The following is a 17,137-nucleotide window of genomic DNA, read 5'->3' as shown; positions in this document are numbered from 1 at the left end:
ATAGAAGATAGTTGTGCCTTTAAAGATCCTATGGACAAAAAATTAGAGGGGTTACTCAAGAAGATGTATGTACACCACGGTTTACAATGGCAACCTGTGCATTGCTACCGTCACTAGTGCGGAGGCATATTGGTTTGATGCATTGTCTGATGCTATTAGGAAAGTAACTCCCCTTGATGAGATCCAGGATAGGATAAAAGCCCTTAAGTTGGCTAATTCCTTTATTACTGATGCTTCCCTACAGGTTATCAAACTGGGAGCAAAGATTTCAGGTTTTGCTGTACTAGCCCGCAGAGCTTTATGGTTAAAACCTTGGTCTGCGGATGTGTCATCTAAGTCTAAACTTTTAGCGATTCCTTACAAGGGAAAGACATTGTTTGGACCGGGTTTGACGGAAATTATCTCTGATATTATGGGAGGAAAGGGTTATCTTCTCCCTCAGGATAAGAGAAACAAACAAAAGGGACGTCAGAGTAATTTTCATTCCTTTCAAAATTTCAAAGGAAATTCTTCCGCTTCCTCTTCCAAGCAAGAACAGTCTAAACCTTCCTGGAGACCTAATCAGTCTTGGAACAAAGGAAAGCAATCTAAAAAGCCTGCTATTCAATCAAAGACAGCATGAAGAGCCTGCCCCCGATCCGGGACCGGATCTTGTGGGGGACAGGCTTTCCTTCTTCATTTAGGCTTGGGTTTGAGATGTTCAGGATCCCTGGGCAGTGGACATAGTGTCCCAGGGATACAAACTAGAGTTAAAAAATTTCCCTCCCAGAGGCAGATTTCTACTGTCAAGATTATCTGTAGACCAGATAAAAAGAGAGGCATTCTTACACTGTGTACGGCACCTCTCAGACCTGGGAGTGATAGTTCCTGTTCCAATGCAGGAACAGGGTCTGGGGTTTTATTTCAATCTGTTTGTGGTTCCAAAAAAGGAAGGAACCTTCAGACCAATTTTAGATCTCAAGAGTCTAAACATATTTCTCAGAGTACCATCCTTCAAGATGGAAACTATTCGTTCCATTCTTCCTTTGGTCCAAGAGAGCCAATTTATGACAATGGTGGATTTAAAGGAACGCTTATCTGCATGTTCCCATTCACAGGGATCATCACAAGTTTCTAAGGTTTGCATTTCTGGACAAACACTTCCAATTCGTGGCTCTTCCCTTTGGCCTTGCTACAGCTCGCAAAATTTTCTCAAAGGTTCTGGGATCCCTGTTGGCGGTGCTCCGATTACGGGGATTGCAGTGGCGCCCTATCTGGACAACATCCTGGTCCAGGCGCCATCCTTTCAACAGGCAAGGTTACACACGGAAATGTTGCTATCCTTCCTGCGATCTCACGGATGAAGATTTTTCAGACAGAAGTCAGGAAATAAAAGATTTTCGATTCTTGCCTAGCGCTTCAGTCTGCTCCTCGGCCTTCAGTGGCTCAGTGAATGGAGGTAATTGGGCTGATGGTGGCGGCAATTGACATCATCCCGTTTGCTCGTTTCCACCTCAGTATTCTGCAGCTAAACATGCTCAGTCAGTGGAACGGAGATTATGCGGATTTGTCGCTGCAAATACAGCTGGAGCAGGAGACAAGGGATTCTTTTCTTTGGTGGTTGTCTCAGGATCATCTCTCTCAGGGAACCTGCTTTCGCAGACCTTCTTGGGTGATTGTGACAACAGACGCCAGCCTTCTGGGATGGGGAGCAGTCTGGGGCTCTCTAAAGGCTCAGGGAACTTGGACTTGGTCGGAGTCTGTTCTGCCCATAAATATTCTGGAGCTGGGAGCAATCTTCAATGCTTTTCTGGTCTGGCCTCAGTTAGCCTCGGCCCGGTTCATCAGGTTCCAGTCGGACAACATAACTTCAGTGACTTACATCAACCATCATGGAGGAACGTGGAGTTCCCTGGCCATGACAGAGGTAGCCAAGATAATTCAGTGGGCGGAGACCCTCAATTTCTGTCTGTCGGTGATCCACATCCCAGGAGTGGACAACTGGGAGGCGGACTTCCTGAGTAGACAGACCTTTCACCCGGGGGAGTGGGCACTCCATCCGGAAGTGTTTTCCAGCCAAATGGGGTCTGCCGGATTTGGATCTCATGGCATCTCGGCAGAATGCCAAGCTTCCGAGGTAAGGATCGAGGTCAAGGGATCCTCAGGCTGTACTGATAGACGCCCTGGCGGTACCTTGGAATTTCAGTCTTGCATACCTATTTCCCCTGTTCGCTTTTGTTCCTCGAGTCATTGCTCGAATCAAGCAGGAGAGGGCGTCGGTGATCCTCATCGCACCGGCGTGGCCTTGCAGGATTTAGTATGCAGATCTGGTGGACATGTCATCTCTTCCACCTTGGAGACTTCTGTTGAGGAAGGACCTTCTACTTCAAGGGCCCTTCCTTCATCCAAATCTAGTTTCTCTGAAGCTGACTGCTTGGAGATTGAACGCTTAATTTTATCCAAGCGGGGGTTTTCGGAACCGGTCATTGAGACCATGATTCAGGCTCGTAAACCTGTGACTAGAAAGATTTACCTCAAGATATGGCATAAATATCTATATTGGTGCGATTCCAAGGGCTACTCTTGGAGTAGAGTTAGGATTCCTAGAATTCTGTCCTTTCTCCAAGAAGACTTGGAGAAGGGATTATCGGCTAGTTTCCTAAAGGGTCAAATATCTGCCTTGTCTATTTTGTTACATAAACGTCTGGCGGATGTAGCAGACGTGCAATCTTTTTGTCAGGCCTTGGTCAGGATCAGGCCTGTGTTCAAACCAGTTACTCCTCCCTGAAGTCTTAATTTAGTTCTTAAGGTTCTTCAAGGGACTCCGTTTAAACCTATGCATTCCTTAGATATTAAGTTGTTATCTTGGAAAGTTTTGTTTCTTGTCGCTATTTCTTCTGCTCGTAGAGTGTCAGAGCTCTCGGCATTACAGTGTAAGTCTCCTTACCTTATTTTTCATTCGGATAAGGTGGTTTTGTGTACAAAATTAGATTTTCTACCTAAAGTGGTTTCCGACCGGAACATTAATCAGGAGATTGTTGTTCCTTCCCAGCAGGAGGCGGCAAAGAGCACCACAGCAAAAGCTGTTAAATATCACCTCCCTTCCCTCCCACCCCAGTCATTCTCTTTGCCTACGTTATTGATAGGAAGTGGTAAAGGGAGGTGTTAGTAAAAGATTATTCGATCAAGAGTTTATTATTTTCTAAGTAGTGCAAGATTGTGCTGCTTTGTCCTAGGGTGTAGCCATAGTCCATATCAGTCTCTTCAGTAGAGCATTGGTGGCTTTAGAGCAATGGGAACTTGTGGGACATAATTTTCACTGCGCGTCCCATATAGTTTATGCTGCCCTAACTCCTAACGCCTGAGTAATATTAATCAGTCTTTATTTCTTTTCCACAGGTCCAATGTGAGGGAGAGGACTTCTCAAACCTGGTGAGCTGCATTGCTGTCGGGCAGATTTATGAGGTAAGTGCTAACTTAATATTTTGGGGAAGTAAGAACACTCAGAGAAAATGAAGGCACTTTATTTATTAAGAATGGGACACATAAACTCTTCTATAGCTGGAGGGGCCTTATGTTGACAGCTTATTATGCAGGCACTGGGGCGGAGAGAAAATTGGCTCACTTTTCTTGGTGGTTTTCACTGCTCCTGGCGGTTTAATTTTAAAACAAAGATGCCGACCTGGAGATTCCCTTTTTTAACACGCCCACGATGGGCGGAGCTTTGAGAGGCGGCAATTGGTGTTGCGCGCCACTTTTCCTTTCTTCCTGTGACCGGGGGGAAAGCGATTACAGTCTCAGCTGGATTACGCATGTTTATCCTAGGGACTTGCGTTTCTAGAACCGGAGAGGAGGTCAATACATCTGCCGAGTTCTGGATCTTCTGCTAAGGGGATTATCAAAAGTTACTGTGTCAGCAGGGCAGGTAGGCACCTCAGCAAATAAGCTGAGGTGTAGAGGTGTTTTGAATTACTGTTAGCTTATTTTTTTGCATAGAAAAATAAAAAGAGTAAAAAAGTTATGGTTTAAAAATTAAAGTGACAGTAACGTTTTTTCTGTTTAAATTTTAATAAAAGATTTAGACTTTTTACTTAATTTTTTGATCCATTGTGAGTCAGAATGGACCAAGAGGCCCTGCAAAATGTCAATTGTTCTTTATGTTTTTATGCCAATGTGGAACCACCAATCCCTTTCTGTTCTTCATGTATTGAAAGAACTTTGAATTATAGGGATAGACTTTTTTCTGAGCCAACATTTTCTAAGGCGGATACTGTTCAGGAGTCTAATGACAATGTTGAATATATGCCGCAGCTTTCTCCTCAAGTGTCCCACATTTTACAGCCCACACATGCAGAGCCCTGCGCTTCCTCTCTAACTTCTCCTGGAGTTACGTTGCAAGACATTGCTTCCCTCATGTCTTCTGCAGTCTCTGATGTGTTGTCTGCTTTTCCCATGTTGCAGGGAAAGAGCAAGAGGAAGAATAAACGTTCAGCAAGCGAGGTTACTGACACGTTCGTTGCTATTTCGAATGCCCCCTCTCATAAGCCTGAGGAGGATACTTCAATAGCATCTGAGGGTGAAATCTCAGATTCTGACAATGTAATTCCTCCTGCTGATACTGAAGTTGTTTCTTTCAGGTTTAAGCTAGAACACCTCCGTCTGTTGCTCAAGGAGGTTTTAGCTACATTGGACAACAGCAACACTATGGTCGTAGTGAATCCTAAAAAATCTAGTAAGCTAAACAAATATTTTGATGTACCTTCCTCGGTGGAGTTTTTTCCTCTACCAGATAGAGCTACTGAGATAATTGCTAAGGAATGGTATAGACCGGATATCCCTTTTTCTCCTTATCCTATATTTAAAAAGATGTTTCCCATAGCGGACTCTATCAAGGAGGCTTGGCAAACAGTACCCAAGGTGGAAGGAGCTATTTCCACTCTGGCCAAAAGAATCACTATCCCCATAGAAGATAGTTGTGCCTTTAAAGATCCTATGGACAAAAAATTAGAGGGGTTACTCAAGAAGATGTATGTACACCACGGTTTACAATGGCAACCTGTGCATTGCTACCGTCACTAGTGCGGAGGCATATTGGTTTGATGCATTGTCTGATGCTATTAGGAAAGTAACTCCCCTTGATGAGATCCAGGATAGGATAAAAGCCCTTAAGTTGGCTAATTCCTTTATTACTGATGCTTCCCTACAGGTTATCAAACTGGGAGCAAAGATTTCAGGTTTTGCTGTACTAGCCCGCAGAGCTTTATGGTTAAAACCTTGGTCTGCGGATGTGTCATCTAAGTCTAAACTTTTAGCGATTCCTTACAAGGGAAAGACATTGTTTGGACCGGGTTTGACGGAAATTATCTCTGATATTATGGGAGGAAAGGGTTATCTTCTCCCTCAGGATAAGAGAAACAAACAAAAGGGACGTCAGAGTAATTTTCATTCCTTTCAAAATTTCAAAGGAAATTCTTCCGCTTCCTCTTCCAAGCAAGAACAGTCTAAACCTTCCTGGAGACCTAATCAGTCTTGGAACAAAGGAAAGCAATCTAAAAAGCCTGCTATTCAATCAAAGACAGCATGAAGAGCCTGCCCCCGATCCGGGACCGGATCTTGTGGGGGACAGGCTTTCCTTCTTCATTTAGGCTTGGGTTTGAGATGTTCAGGATCCCTGGGCAGTGGACATAGTGTCCCAGGGATACAAACTAGAGTTAAAAAATTTCCCTCCCAGAGGCAGATTTCTACTGTCAAGATTATCTGTAGACCAGATAAAAAGAGAGGCATTCTTACACTGTGTACGGCACCTCTCAGACCTGGGAGTGATAGTTCCTGTTCCAATGCAGGAACAGGGTCTGGGGTTTTATTTCAATCTGTTTGTGGTTCCAAAAAAGGAAGGAACCTTCAGACCAATTTTAGATCTCAAGAGTCTAAACATATTTCTCAGAGTACCATCCTTCAAGATGGAAACTATTCGTTCCATTCTTCCTTTGGTCCAAGAGAGCCAATTTATGACAATGGTGGATTTAAAGGAACGCTTATCTGCATGTTCCCATTCACAGGGATCATCACAAGTTTCTAAGGTTTGCATTTCTGGACAAACACTTCCAATTCGTGGCTCTTCCCTTTGGCCTTGCTACAGCTCGCAAAATTTTCTCAAAGGTTCTGGGATCCCTGTTGGCGGTGCTCCGATTACGGGGATTGCAGTGGCGCCCTATCTGGACAACATCCTGGTCCAGGCGCCATCCTTTCAACAGGCAAGGTTACACACGGAAATGTTGCTATCCTTCCTGCGATCTCACGGATGAAGATTTTTCAGACAGAAGTCAGGAAATAAAAGATTTTCGATTCTTGCCTAGCGCTTCAGTCTGCTCCTCGGCCTTCAGTGGCTCAGTGAATGGAGGTAATTGGGCTGATGGTGGCGGCAATTGACATCATCCCGTTTGCTCGTTTCCACCTCAGTATTCTGCAGCTAAACATGCTCAGTCAGTGGAACGGAGATTATGCGGATTTGTCGCTGCAAATACAGCTGGAGCAGGAGACAAGGGATTCTTTTCTTTGGTGGTTGTCTCAGGATCATCTCTCTCAGGGAACCTGCTTTCGCAGACCTTCTTGGGTGATTGTGACAACAGACGCCAGCCTTCTGGGATGGGGAGCAGTCTGGGGCTCTCTAAAGGCTCAGGGAACTTGGACTTGGTCGGAGTCTGTTCTGCCCATAAATATTCTGGAGCTGGGAGCAATCTTCAATGCTTTTCTGGTCTGGCCTCAGTTAGCCTCGGCCCGGTTCATCAGGTTCCAGTCGGACAACATAACTTCAGTGACTTACATCAACCATCATGGAGGAACGTGGAGTTCCCTGGCCATGACAGAGGTAGCCAAGATAATTCAGTGGGCGGAGACCCTCAATTTCTGTCTGTCGGTGATCCACATCCCAGGAGTGGACAACTGGGAGGCGGACTTCCTGAGTAGACAGACCTTTCACCCGGGGGAGTGGGCACTCCATCCGGAAGTGTTTTCCAGCCAAATGGGGTCTGCCGGATTTGGATCTCATGGCATCTCGGCAGAATGCCAAGCTTCCGAGGTAAGGATCGAGGTCAAGGGATCCTCAGGCTGTACTGATAGACGCCCTGGCGGTACCTTGGAATTTCAGTCTTGCATACCTATTTCCCCTGTTCGCTTTTGTTCCTCGAGTCATTGCTCGAATCAAGCAGGAGAGGGCGTCGGTGATCCTCATCGCACCGGCGTGGCCTTGCAGGATTTAGTATGCAGATCTGGTGGACATGTCATCTCTTCCACCTTGGAGACTTCTGTTGAGGAAGGACCTTCTACTTCAAGGGCCCTTCCTTCATCCAAATCTAGTTTCTCTGAAGCTGACTGCTTGGAGATTGAACGCTTAATTTTATCCAAGCGGGGGTTTTCGGAACCGGTCATTGAGACCATGATTCAGGCTCGTAAACCTGTGACTAGAAAGATTTACCTCAAGATATGGCATAAATATCTATATTGGTGCGATTCCAAGGGCTACTCTTGGAGTAGAGTTAGGATTCCTAGAATTCTGTCCTTTCTCCAAGAAGACTTGGAGAAGGGATTATCGGCTAGTTTCCTAAAGGGTCAAATATCTGCCTTGTCTATTTTGTTACATAAACGTCTGGCGGATGTAGCAGACGTGCAATCTTTTTGTCAGGCCTTGGTCAGGATCAGGCCTGTGTTCAAACCAGTTACTCCTCCCTGAAGTCTTAATTTAGTTCTTAAGGTTCTTCAAGGGACTCCGTTTAAACCTATGCATTCCTTAGATATTAAGTTGTTATCTTGGAAAGTTTTGTTTCTTGTCGCTATTTCTTCTGCTCGTAGAGTGTCAGAGCTCTCGGCATTACAGTGTAAGTCTCCTTACCTTATTTTTCATTCGGATAAGGTGGTTTTGTGTACAAAATTAGATTTTCTACCTAAAGTGGTTTCCGACCGGAACATTAATCAGGAGATTGTTGTTCCTTCCTTGTGCCCTAATCCTTCTACTAAGAAGGAATGACTTTTGCACAATCTGGATGTGGTTCGTGCACTAAAATTCTATTTACAGGCGACTAAGGATTTTTGTCAGTCTTCTGCCTTATTTGTGGTTTTCTCTGGCTACGGCTTCTTCCCTTTCTTTGTGGCTGAAGAGTATAATACATTTTGTCTATGACACTGCTGGACAGCAACCTCCAGAGAGAGTTATGGCTCATTCCACGAGGGCTGTTTCTTCCTCATGGGCATTCAAAAATGAAGCTTCGGTGGAACAGATTTGCAAGGCTGCAACTTGGTCCTCTCTTCACACTTTTTCAAAATTCTATAAATTTGACACTTTTGCCTCACCTGAGGCCACTTTTGGGAGAAAGAATCTTCAAGCAGTGGTGCCTTCCGTTTAGGTTCCCTGTCTTGTCCCTCCCTTATCATCTGTGTACTCTAGCTTCGGTATTGATTCCCATTAGTAATTAGATGATCCGTGGACTCATCATGTCATTAGAAAGAAAACAAAATTTATTCTTTCCTGATAAATTTATTTATTTCTTGACACGATGAGTCCACGGCCCGCCCTGTTCTTAAGACAGGTTGTTTGTAAATGTAATAAACTTCAGACACCTCTGCATCTTGTTGCTTTCTTTCTTTCCTTTACTTCGGTCGAATGACTGGGGTGGGATGGAAGGGAGGTGATATTTAACAGCTTTTGCTGTGGTGCTCTTTGCCGCCTCCTGCTGGGCAGGAGTGATATTCCCATTAGTAAATAGATGATCTGTGGACTCATCGTGTCAAGAAAGAAATACATTTATCAGGTAAGCATAAATTTTGCTTTATTGGCTGCGATGTCGGGGAGCGGCGGATTAGGGGTTAATAGGTTTATATAGTGTTGGCGATGTGGGGGGCCGGCGGTTTAGGGGCTAATAGGTTTATTTTAGTGTCGACAATGTGGGTGGGTGGCAGATTAGGGGTTAATAGGTTTCATATAGTGTTTGCGATGCAGGGGCCGGCGGTTTAGGGGTTAATAGGTAGTTTAGGGGTGTTAGTGTACTTTGTAACATTTTAGTTATGAGTTTTGTGAAACATTTTTCTTTCGTAAAATCCATAACTACTGTTCTCAGATGGCGGAACGGATTGTGTCGGTATAGGCTGCAACGCAAACATTTTAGCCGGACGCACAACCTGTAATACGGCGCTATGGAAAATCCCCCACTCAAACGTAATTTTTTTGAGTGCGGACTGGACGTTGCATTTCAGGCTAAAATGATTGCGGTATAGCTATACCGCCGCAACTCATAATATGCCTTACCGGCCATTTCAGCGCAATGGCCAATTTTTTATCGGTCATAGCCATACCGCACCATAACGGAAAACTTGTAATCTAGGCCATACTTAGCTTCCATGAAGTTCTGTAAAATACATGTTAAAACACCCTTGCAACACTTGTTTTGTACAGTTTTTGTGTGTCTAACTTAGATATTTCTTTTGCATTGACTAGGCATATCAAGTAGTTTTAACAGTTCTAATGGATTTTAATGGATTAGAAAACTAAGAACTTGCATACACATTTTTTTTTCTTTACAAACTAGTCTCAAAAATGTTTTGTATAGAAATTTTTAGAAATATTATACAGGGATATTTTTCCCAAAGAGCTTACATTCTAGGGAGGTATAATAAGATACTACCCATGGAGCTTACAATTAAGAGGTAGCTCTGAACCTTTCTTTTATTCAGCTAGCTATTGCCTTTAGTTCTGTTGGCTTTCAGCACATAGTATTGTGTTTGGGGGAAGTAATTTTTCAAGAAATCTGTGGACCATCTAACCCGGGTTACGAAATTGATATTCTCTCTTTTTACACTGTGAGACTAAGGGTTCCTGCATGCATTCGCACTAAGGGCACTAGGGCAGGATTGCTCTATACCCACAGACATACATCACAGCCAATAAGAGGAGAGAGGTAATAAGAAGCAAATTCCACCCGTGACGTCAGGCGCTATCAGTCACGTGGGTTAGGATCGCAGTCTGAGAAAAACGCAGAACGAGCCGCAAAAGTTTGTTGCAACTCTCCAGCATTATGTGTATGTCATTGTGTTTTAAGGTACCACAACATTATTATTGTGTATGATATATTGGTCACGCTAACATCAGATGGTGTCATGGGACCAGGGGTGCCCCCTACCTGTTCGCCAGTGGGTAAGTTGGAGGGCGCCATCACAAGTTTCTTCTGCTTCTGTGATAGCGGCTGGTAGTACGGTTGCGCCTGTGGGCGTGTGCTCACATGCACGCGGGTGTGCGCACGGGTGCACAGGAAGCGCCTCAGACGCTTTCCAGCAGTGAAATTATAATATATAATATTCCTTTGAATTATTATATTCCTTGAAACCCCCGCACCTATGCTACTGATTATATTAAGGTGCGTACTGAGATTTCATTACTTACTGGCCCTCCTCAGACATGGGCACATCAACTTCTGCACAGTGACAATCTGGCCCTCACTACCGGGGAATCATTAGTTACTGCTATGAATGTCCTCTATGACAATACTCTGCACTCTGCCACTGCTCGTGGTACATTACGATCCTTGCGGCAGGGGAGAAGACCAGTGGAGGACTACATTAGTGAGTTCAGGGAAGTCGCCTCTTACACGGCACTTAACAACATGGCTCTCATCGACCAGTTCCGCATCGTTCTTTCTGGCCAACTGAAAGATGAACTTGCACACATTGTGGGCTCCTGCTACTCTGGAAGAATTAATCATAGCAGTGACTCAATTGGATCTCTGCTTTCGTGAGAGGAGGCAGGAGAGACAGAATGTTACACTACCATTGCCTAGACAGTCAGACTACTTCTGTTCTAGTGATGCCACCCGCTGCAGGAGCTACTGATACAGAGGAACCTATGCAGATTGGGCTGGTTCATGGACCTCTATCTGCTGTAGAAAGAGCCAGAAGAAGGAATCTCCATATTTGCCTATACTGTGCTAAGCCTGGTCATGTTCTAAAAGACTGTCCCATTAGACCAGTAATGGTTATGTTGTCAGCCCAGGCTACCTATCTTAATTTACCCATTTACAATTCCTTTTCTCACCTTGTCATTTCTGTTTTCCTGCAGGTGGACGAGAACGTCATTGAACTTTCTGTTATTATAGATTCTGGTGCCAGCAGCTGTATTTTGGATGTCAAGCTAGCCCCCCATTTACACATTCCTATCCAAGAAAAGAAACATATGGTAGATGACAGTTCTTTAAAGATTGGCCCAGTTAACCAGGAATCGTATCCGGTGGTACTACATATCGGAACCCGGCATCAGGAGGTTGTCATCTGGGATATTATTCCTTCACCTCTATTTCCCGTCATCTTGGGTATTACTTGGCTACACAAACATAACCCACAGATCAACTAGATCACCGGACAACTGTTATTTAAGTCTCTTCACTGTTCATCTGATTGTCTACTACCTAACGTTAACACCACTACATTCTTGGTTGCTACTACTACAACATATCTATCCCTTAAATAGCACGACTTTTCTGACGTCTTTGAGAAAAAGGGAGCTGATACTGTATATTACCACCCCATAGTGCATATGACTGCGCAATTGATCTCCTTCCAGGGGCCCCGCTTCCTCATGGCCAGCTTTATAACCTCTCTGAGCCTGAAGAATATATTGAGGAAAGTTTGGCCAAAGGGTTCATACGCCCTTCTTTGTCACCAGTGGGTGCAGGCACCTTCTTCGTGGGTAAGAAGGACGGTGGTCTTCGATCTTGTGTGGATTATCGTGTTCTTAACGACATCACAATTAGGAACCGCTACCCACTTTCTCTTATTTCTGAGTTACTGGATAGGTTGAAAGATGCCCAGGTCTTCACAAAGATTGATTTAGAGGTGCCTATAATCTCATTCCGTTTCCGATTTGGTCATTTCGAGTATCCCGTAATGTCATTTGGACTTTGCAATGCCCCTGCCATGTTCCAGTGTTTCATCAGCAACATCTTCAGAGACCTCCTCGATACCTTCTTGGTCGTGTATCTGGACGACATATTGATATTTTCTAAGACACTTCCAGAACATGAGAAACATGTGAAAATTGTCCTACAGCATCTCTGATTCCACAAATTATACGCTAAACTTGAGAAAAGCATGTTTAAGGTCTCATCCATTGAATTCCTTGGGTATGTTCTTTTACCTGGACAAGTGGAGATGGATCTAAAAAAGATTAAAGCCATCCTTGAGTGGCCTATACCACAAAATAAGCGTATGGTCCAGCAGTTTATTGGCTTTGCCAACTTCTACCAGAGATTTATCAGGAACTTCTCCTCTATCTGTGCTCCTAATACTGCACTTACCAAGAATCACATACCCTTCGAATGGAATGCTGCCGCACAAAAGGCTTTTCTTCACCTCAAATCTCTCTTTACTCAAGCACTGATTTTGGCACAACTGGATACCTCATCTCCATTCTACCTTGAAACTGACGCCTCTGAGGTAGCCATTGGTGCAGTCCTCACCCAGAAGACGGGAGAGAAAAACCTCTTACATCCGATACCCTTTATTTCATGCATACTCAGTGCAGAAAGAAACTACATTGTAGCAAAGCAAGAACTACTGGCCATAAAAAAACACTCTTGAAGAATGGAGACACCTGTTTAAGGGCACCATCCATCCCGTGGTGGTGTATACAGATCACAAAAATTTGGAGTATCTGTGCACTGCCATAAGGTTGAAACCTCGTCAAGCTAGATGGGCCCTCTTCTTTTCGCGTTTTGACTTACAAATCACCTATGTCCTGGATCGAAAAACGGGAAGGCAGACACTTTAACACATATGTATGCCTCTGGATCTAGACCTGTATCAAATAATCAAGAGACCATCCTTCCCTTAGTATATTTGATGGCCTCTCGTCAGTCTCTCTGACAAGCCAGTGTTACTGTACCCACAGAAACAAGCAGCTAATTTTCCCCTTAATCATGGTCTTCAATACCACCAACATTGTATATATGTTCCTGCTAGCCATCGTGTACCCATCACGCAACATCAACATGATAATCCTATTGCCGGTTATAGAGGGGTTCACAACACCATTAAACTTATTTAACTTAACTGTACCAACCCATCCCTGGTGAGATATTAGTATGGACTTTATAGTTGAGTTACCTCTGTACCATGGTTGCAACACTATTATGGTCGTAGTTGACCGCTGTATGAAAATGGCACATTTTATTCCTGTTTTGGGACTACCTACTGCCCAGCACACTGCCAAACTCTTCATTCAGCATGTATTTCGTCTTCATGGATTTCCGTCTATCATCTCTGATAGAGGATCTCAGTTTACATCCCAGTTCTGTCACAGTCTACATATTACTTGTAATCTATGTTCCGCTTACCATCCCCAGACTAACGGGCAAACCAAAGGACCAACCAGACCCTCGAGCAGTATCTTTGTTGCTATTTATCACACCTACAAGATGATTGGGTAGAACATTTATCTCTTGCTAAATATGCATACAATATTTAAAGACACTCATCTATGGGCTTGAGCCCCTTGTATGCAAACTACGGGTACAATTTATCATATTTTCCTGATCTTCCTTCTCTTATTCCTGTACCTGATGTGTCCCACTAATTACAGAACCTTAGAGCTCTGCTCCGCAACCTTCATCAACAGCTTACCATTGCCCAACAGCAACAATAGACTCAGGCTGACCGCGAACGCAAACCTCCTCCTACATACAAAGTAGGTGACAAGGTTTGGTTAGCTACCAGACATCTTCGTTTGGCCTGTCCTACCAAAAAACTTGGACCTAATTTTACTGGCCCTTTTGCCGTTAACAAGGTGATCAACGATGTTGCTGTTTGACTACAACTTCCCTACTCTCTCAAGATGCATCCTGTATTTAATGTGTCACTAGTGAAACCCTTTTCTGCTAATCCTTTCCCAGGTCGGGTGGCAGTTCCTCCTCCCCCTGTAATGGTGAATAACAATGAAGAGTACGAAGACCAAAACATTCTAGACTCTCGTAGGAGACGAGGACGTCTAGAATATCTTGTCCCTTGGAAAGGATACAGTCCCGAGGAATGTTCCTGGGAGCCTGTTGGTAATCTCTATGCTGCTGCCAAGGTGCGTGTCTTCCATCAGAGACTGACAGGCCTTCCTGGGTTCGCGTCCTGAGGCCGCTCCTTGGTGCGGGGCTCTGTCATGGGACCAGGGTTGCCCCCTACCTGTTTGCCGGTGGGTAAGGTGGAGGGCACCGTCGCAAGTTTCTTCCGCAGCTGTGATAGCGCCTGGTAGTACGGTTGCGCCTGTTGGCGCGTGCTTGCGTGTGCCCATCTCAGGTGCTTTCCATCAGTGAGAGGAATCTTAGTGACACACCTCTCTCTTTCCTGCCTTCCCATTGGGTACTTGGTATCTGATGCTTTCATTGTCTTGGATACGGGGGCGTTACTGGGCCCTGTTAGGTTTAAATTCTGGTCTGAGCCCTGGCTTGTTGCTGAGTTATTCTGCCAGTTTAGCTGTATAACTAAGAGTTTGTATCTACTCCTGTTCCCTTTTCCCTACTATTGTATCTCCTGGTTTTGACCTTTGGCCTGACTCTCGAATATTATACCTTCTGCCTGGACTGACCCATATTATTCTGACTACGCCTTTTGGATCCTCCCTATCTGTACATTGCCTTGGATTTACTTGCTCTTTTCCATAGGGTTTCACCTCCTGCACACAGGGTAGCTCTGCTCCTTGACAGATGGTTATATACGGAGTACATTGTATATCTCTAGACAGAGTTGCTGTATAATATAAGGTGGTATACTCGTGTTAAAGACCTGGATGGTCTATATCTTTTCCATCATATGATACGCATGTGATTAACGATATTTTAACTGTTCATCTTTTTACTTATAACAAAGGTGTTTTAGGGGAGACGTCCCTACTTAATATTTTGTGATATATCAGATTGCGCTTGTTAAATTGTTTATTGATATCTTCAGCTGTCTAGTGCCCTCACTTACCTTTTGTTTTATCTTTGAGGTTTTTTTATACATGTTGCAACAATAGATAGATGTGTGTGCGCGTGCGTTTGTCTGTGTATGTGAACAGTTATTTTGGAAATGCCATAAAAAAATCACATTACTCCCTGACAAAAAATATTATTGCCAAAAAAGGCCTAAAACTTTGGAGTGGGGGCATAGTGGGGCAGCAAAATTTTGAGTGCATAAGGCAGCACACAACCTAAATACATCACTGTTTGACTATACTATAATAATGGGGGTCATGAAAAATGTTCCAATGTAAAAAGGGGTCGCAGGTGAAAGAAGTTTAGAAAGCTCTAACTGACTGTAATACAGCTTTAGACGTGTCCCCATGCAAGTAACAGGTGTTATTGCGCATGAATGCCTTTTAAAAGCTTGTGGATTACTTGGTGTTTCTAATAATGGACTAGCATGTCTTTGATTCTGAAAAACATACTAAAAGCCATGTATGTCTCTTTAAAGGGAAATCTTATGGATTGGAGTAGACCCCTGTTTGTACAGATTGCACATAAGAATAGTTGTGAAGCAATGGCCAATTGGGATTCAGCTGTTCTGAGATTGGGGTCCGGAGTAATGATAAAATGTGGGTTTATTTTGTCAAATGAACTATATTTACAGATAACCGATTGGTTTATCCCTGAAGGATCAGTTGCACAACAAATCTGTGTAAAATGAACCTACTTATATAGTCAATGGGAAGGCAAGGAGTTTCAGACACCTATCAAAACTAACATAATTAATACAATAATATTCTATTTAAACCTCTGAAACAGATATTGTGAATGTAAAAACTCATTACTTGTATGTCATTTTCTTATGTCCCACTCTTGGGTGTATGATGTGAATGCCATAATTTATAGGTTGTTATTGTAACATTAACCATTGTAAAACGAGTGATACCTGTATTAACATCTCACTTGAGTGCCTATCCTTACTACTCATTTATTTGATTTCATCATTGTGTTATAGGCTGGAACTAATGGATACATGGCCCCTGAAATGCTGAAGGATGAGAATTACTCCTACCCTGTTGACTGGTTTTCAATGGGATGCACAGTGTATGAGATGGTTGCAGGCCAAACCCCTTTCAAGGATCCTAAACAGAAACCCAACAAGGATGATGTAAAAAGGAGAACTTTGGAGGAAGAAGTCGTCTTCCAACATCCAAACTTTACAGAAGAGGCAAAAGACATCTGTAGACTCTTCCTTGCTAAGAAACCAGAAAACCGACTGGGAAGCAGGTGAGAAACATCGGTATTTGCATCTGATGTGGCTTAAAACTTGATGACTTTGATACATTTGGGTATATGACAGACAAACTAGGAAGTAAGTTTTAAAACCTTCTTGTGTCTGGCATAATACCTTTAACTGTAATGCTTTTATAGTTGTCACCTTAAATAAACCAACATGCATCAAAATAAATCTCCGTATATATCCTAATATTGTTCACATAATCCCAATCTATTGTGGCTTCTGCTGCTCCATATTACTCTCTCTTTTTGTACATGATCCATTACTCCTGGGAATTACTCTTCCTTACCACTTGGTGGAGGCAAAGATTCCCAAACCCTTAAGCTCTCTAAAAAACCCTTCCAACTTCACGTGTACCTCAGTCTTTACTTTGCCTCTGCTGGTGGAGGTTGAAGAATAAAGTATAATTTTTTTAACATTTAGACACTCTATAGCCTTATTCTGGAAATTTATTCTTTATATATATATATATATATATATATATATATTATATTATATTATATTTTTATTAATATATATGGCCCTGGGACATAAGGTTTCCGAAGATTATAAGCCTTGTAATTGTTTAAATTACGTTTTTAAAACTGTTAATCTCCCTGAGGTATTTGATATCCCTGATGCTGTCTGAAATTATTTCTAGGGAATAGTCTAAGCCAGGTAATTCATTTAATCCTTCTGCAAGGTTTAAAAAGTTATATCCTTTACTTGCTGCTAATGCTGAATTTTGGGAAACTGTTCCTAAAGTTGACGGGGCTATTTCTATTCTGGCTAAGCGTACTACTATCCCTTTGTAAGACATTACTTTCTTTAAAAGACTTTTTGGATAGAAACTAAAGTCTTTGCATAGAAGGGCCTTTTTACAAGCAGGGTATTTGCTTAGGCCAGCTATTTC

The 17,137-nt window shown here is 43.2% G+C and overlaps 1 protein-coding gene across 1 annotated transcript in view; it reads left to right on the top strand.

Annotated features, from left to right (window-relative positions):
• GRK7 (G protein-coupled receptor kinase 7) overlaps positions 1-17,137 on the top strand; it is a 112,794-nt gene that overhangs the window by 60,208 nt on the left and 35,449 nt on the right. Inside the window, exon 3 of the mRNA XM_053708970.1 lies at positions 15,964-16,235. Within this exon, the coding sequence (XP_053564945.1) occupies positions 15,964-16,235 (272 nt within the window). The remainder of the gene's footprint in view (positions 1-15,963; positions 16,236-17,137) is intronic.

This window comes from Bombina bombina, chromosome 4 (assembly GCF_027579735.1).
Source record: "Bombina bombina isolate aBomBom1 chromosome 4, aBomBom1.pri, whole genome shotgun sequence".
In the NCBI taxonomy this organism is placed as follows: Eukaryota; Metazoa; Chordata; class Amphibia; order Anura; family Bombinatoridae; genus Bombina; species Bombina bombina.
The sequence above is the reverse complement of the archived record's forward strand: the minus strand, read 5'-3'. Positions and strand labels throughout refer to the sequence as shown.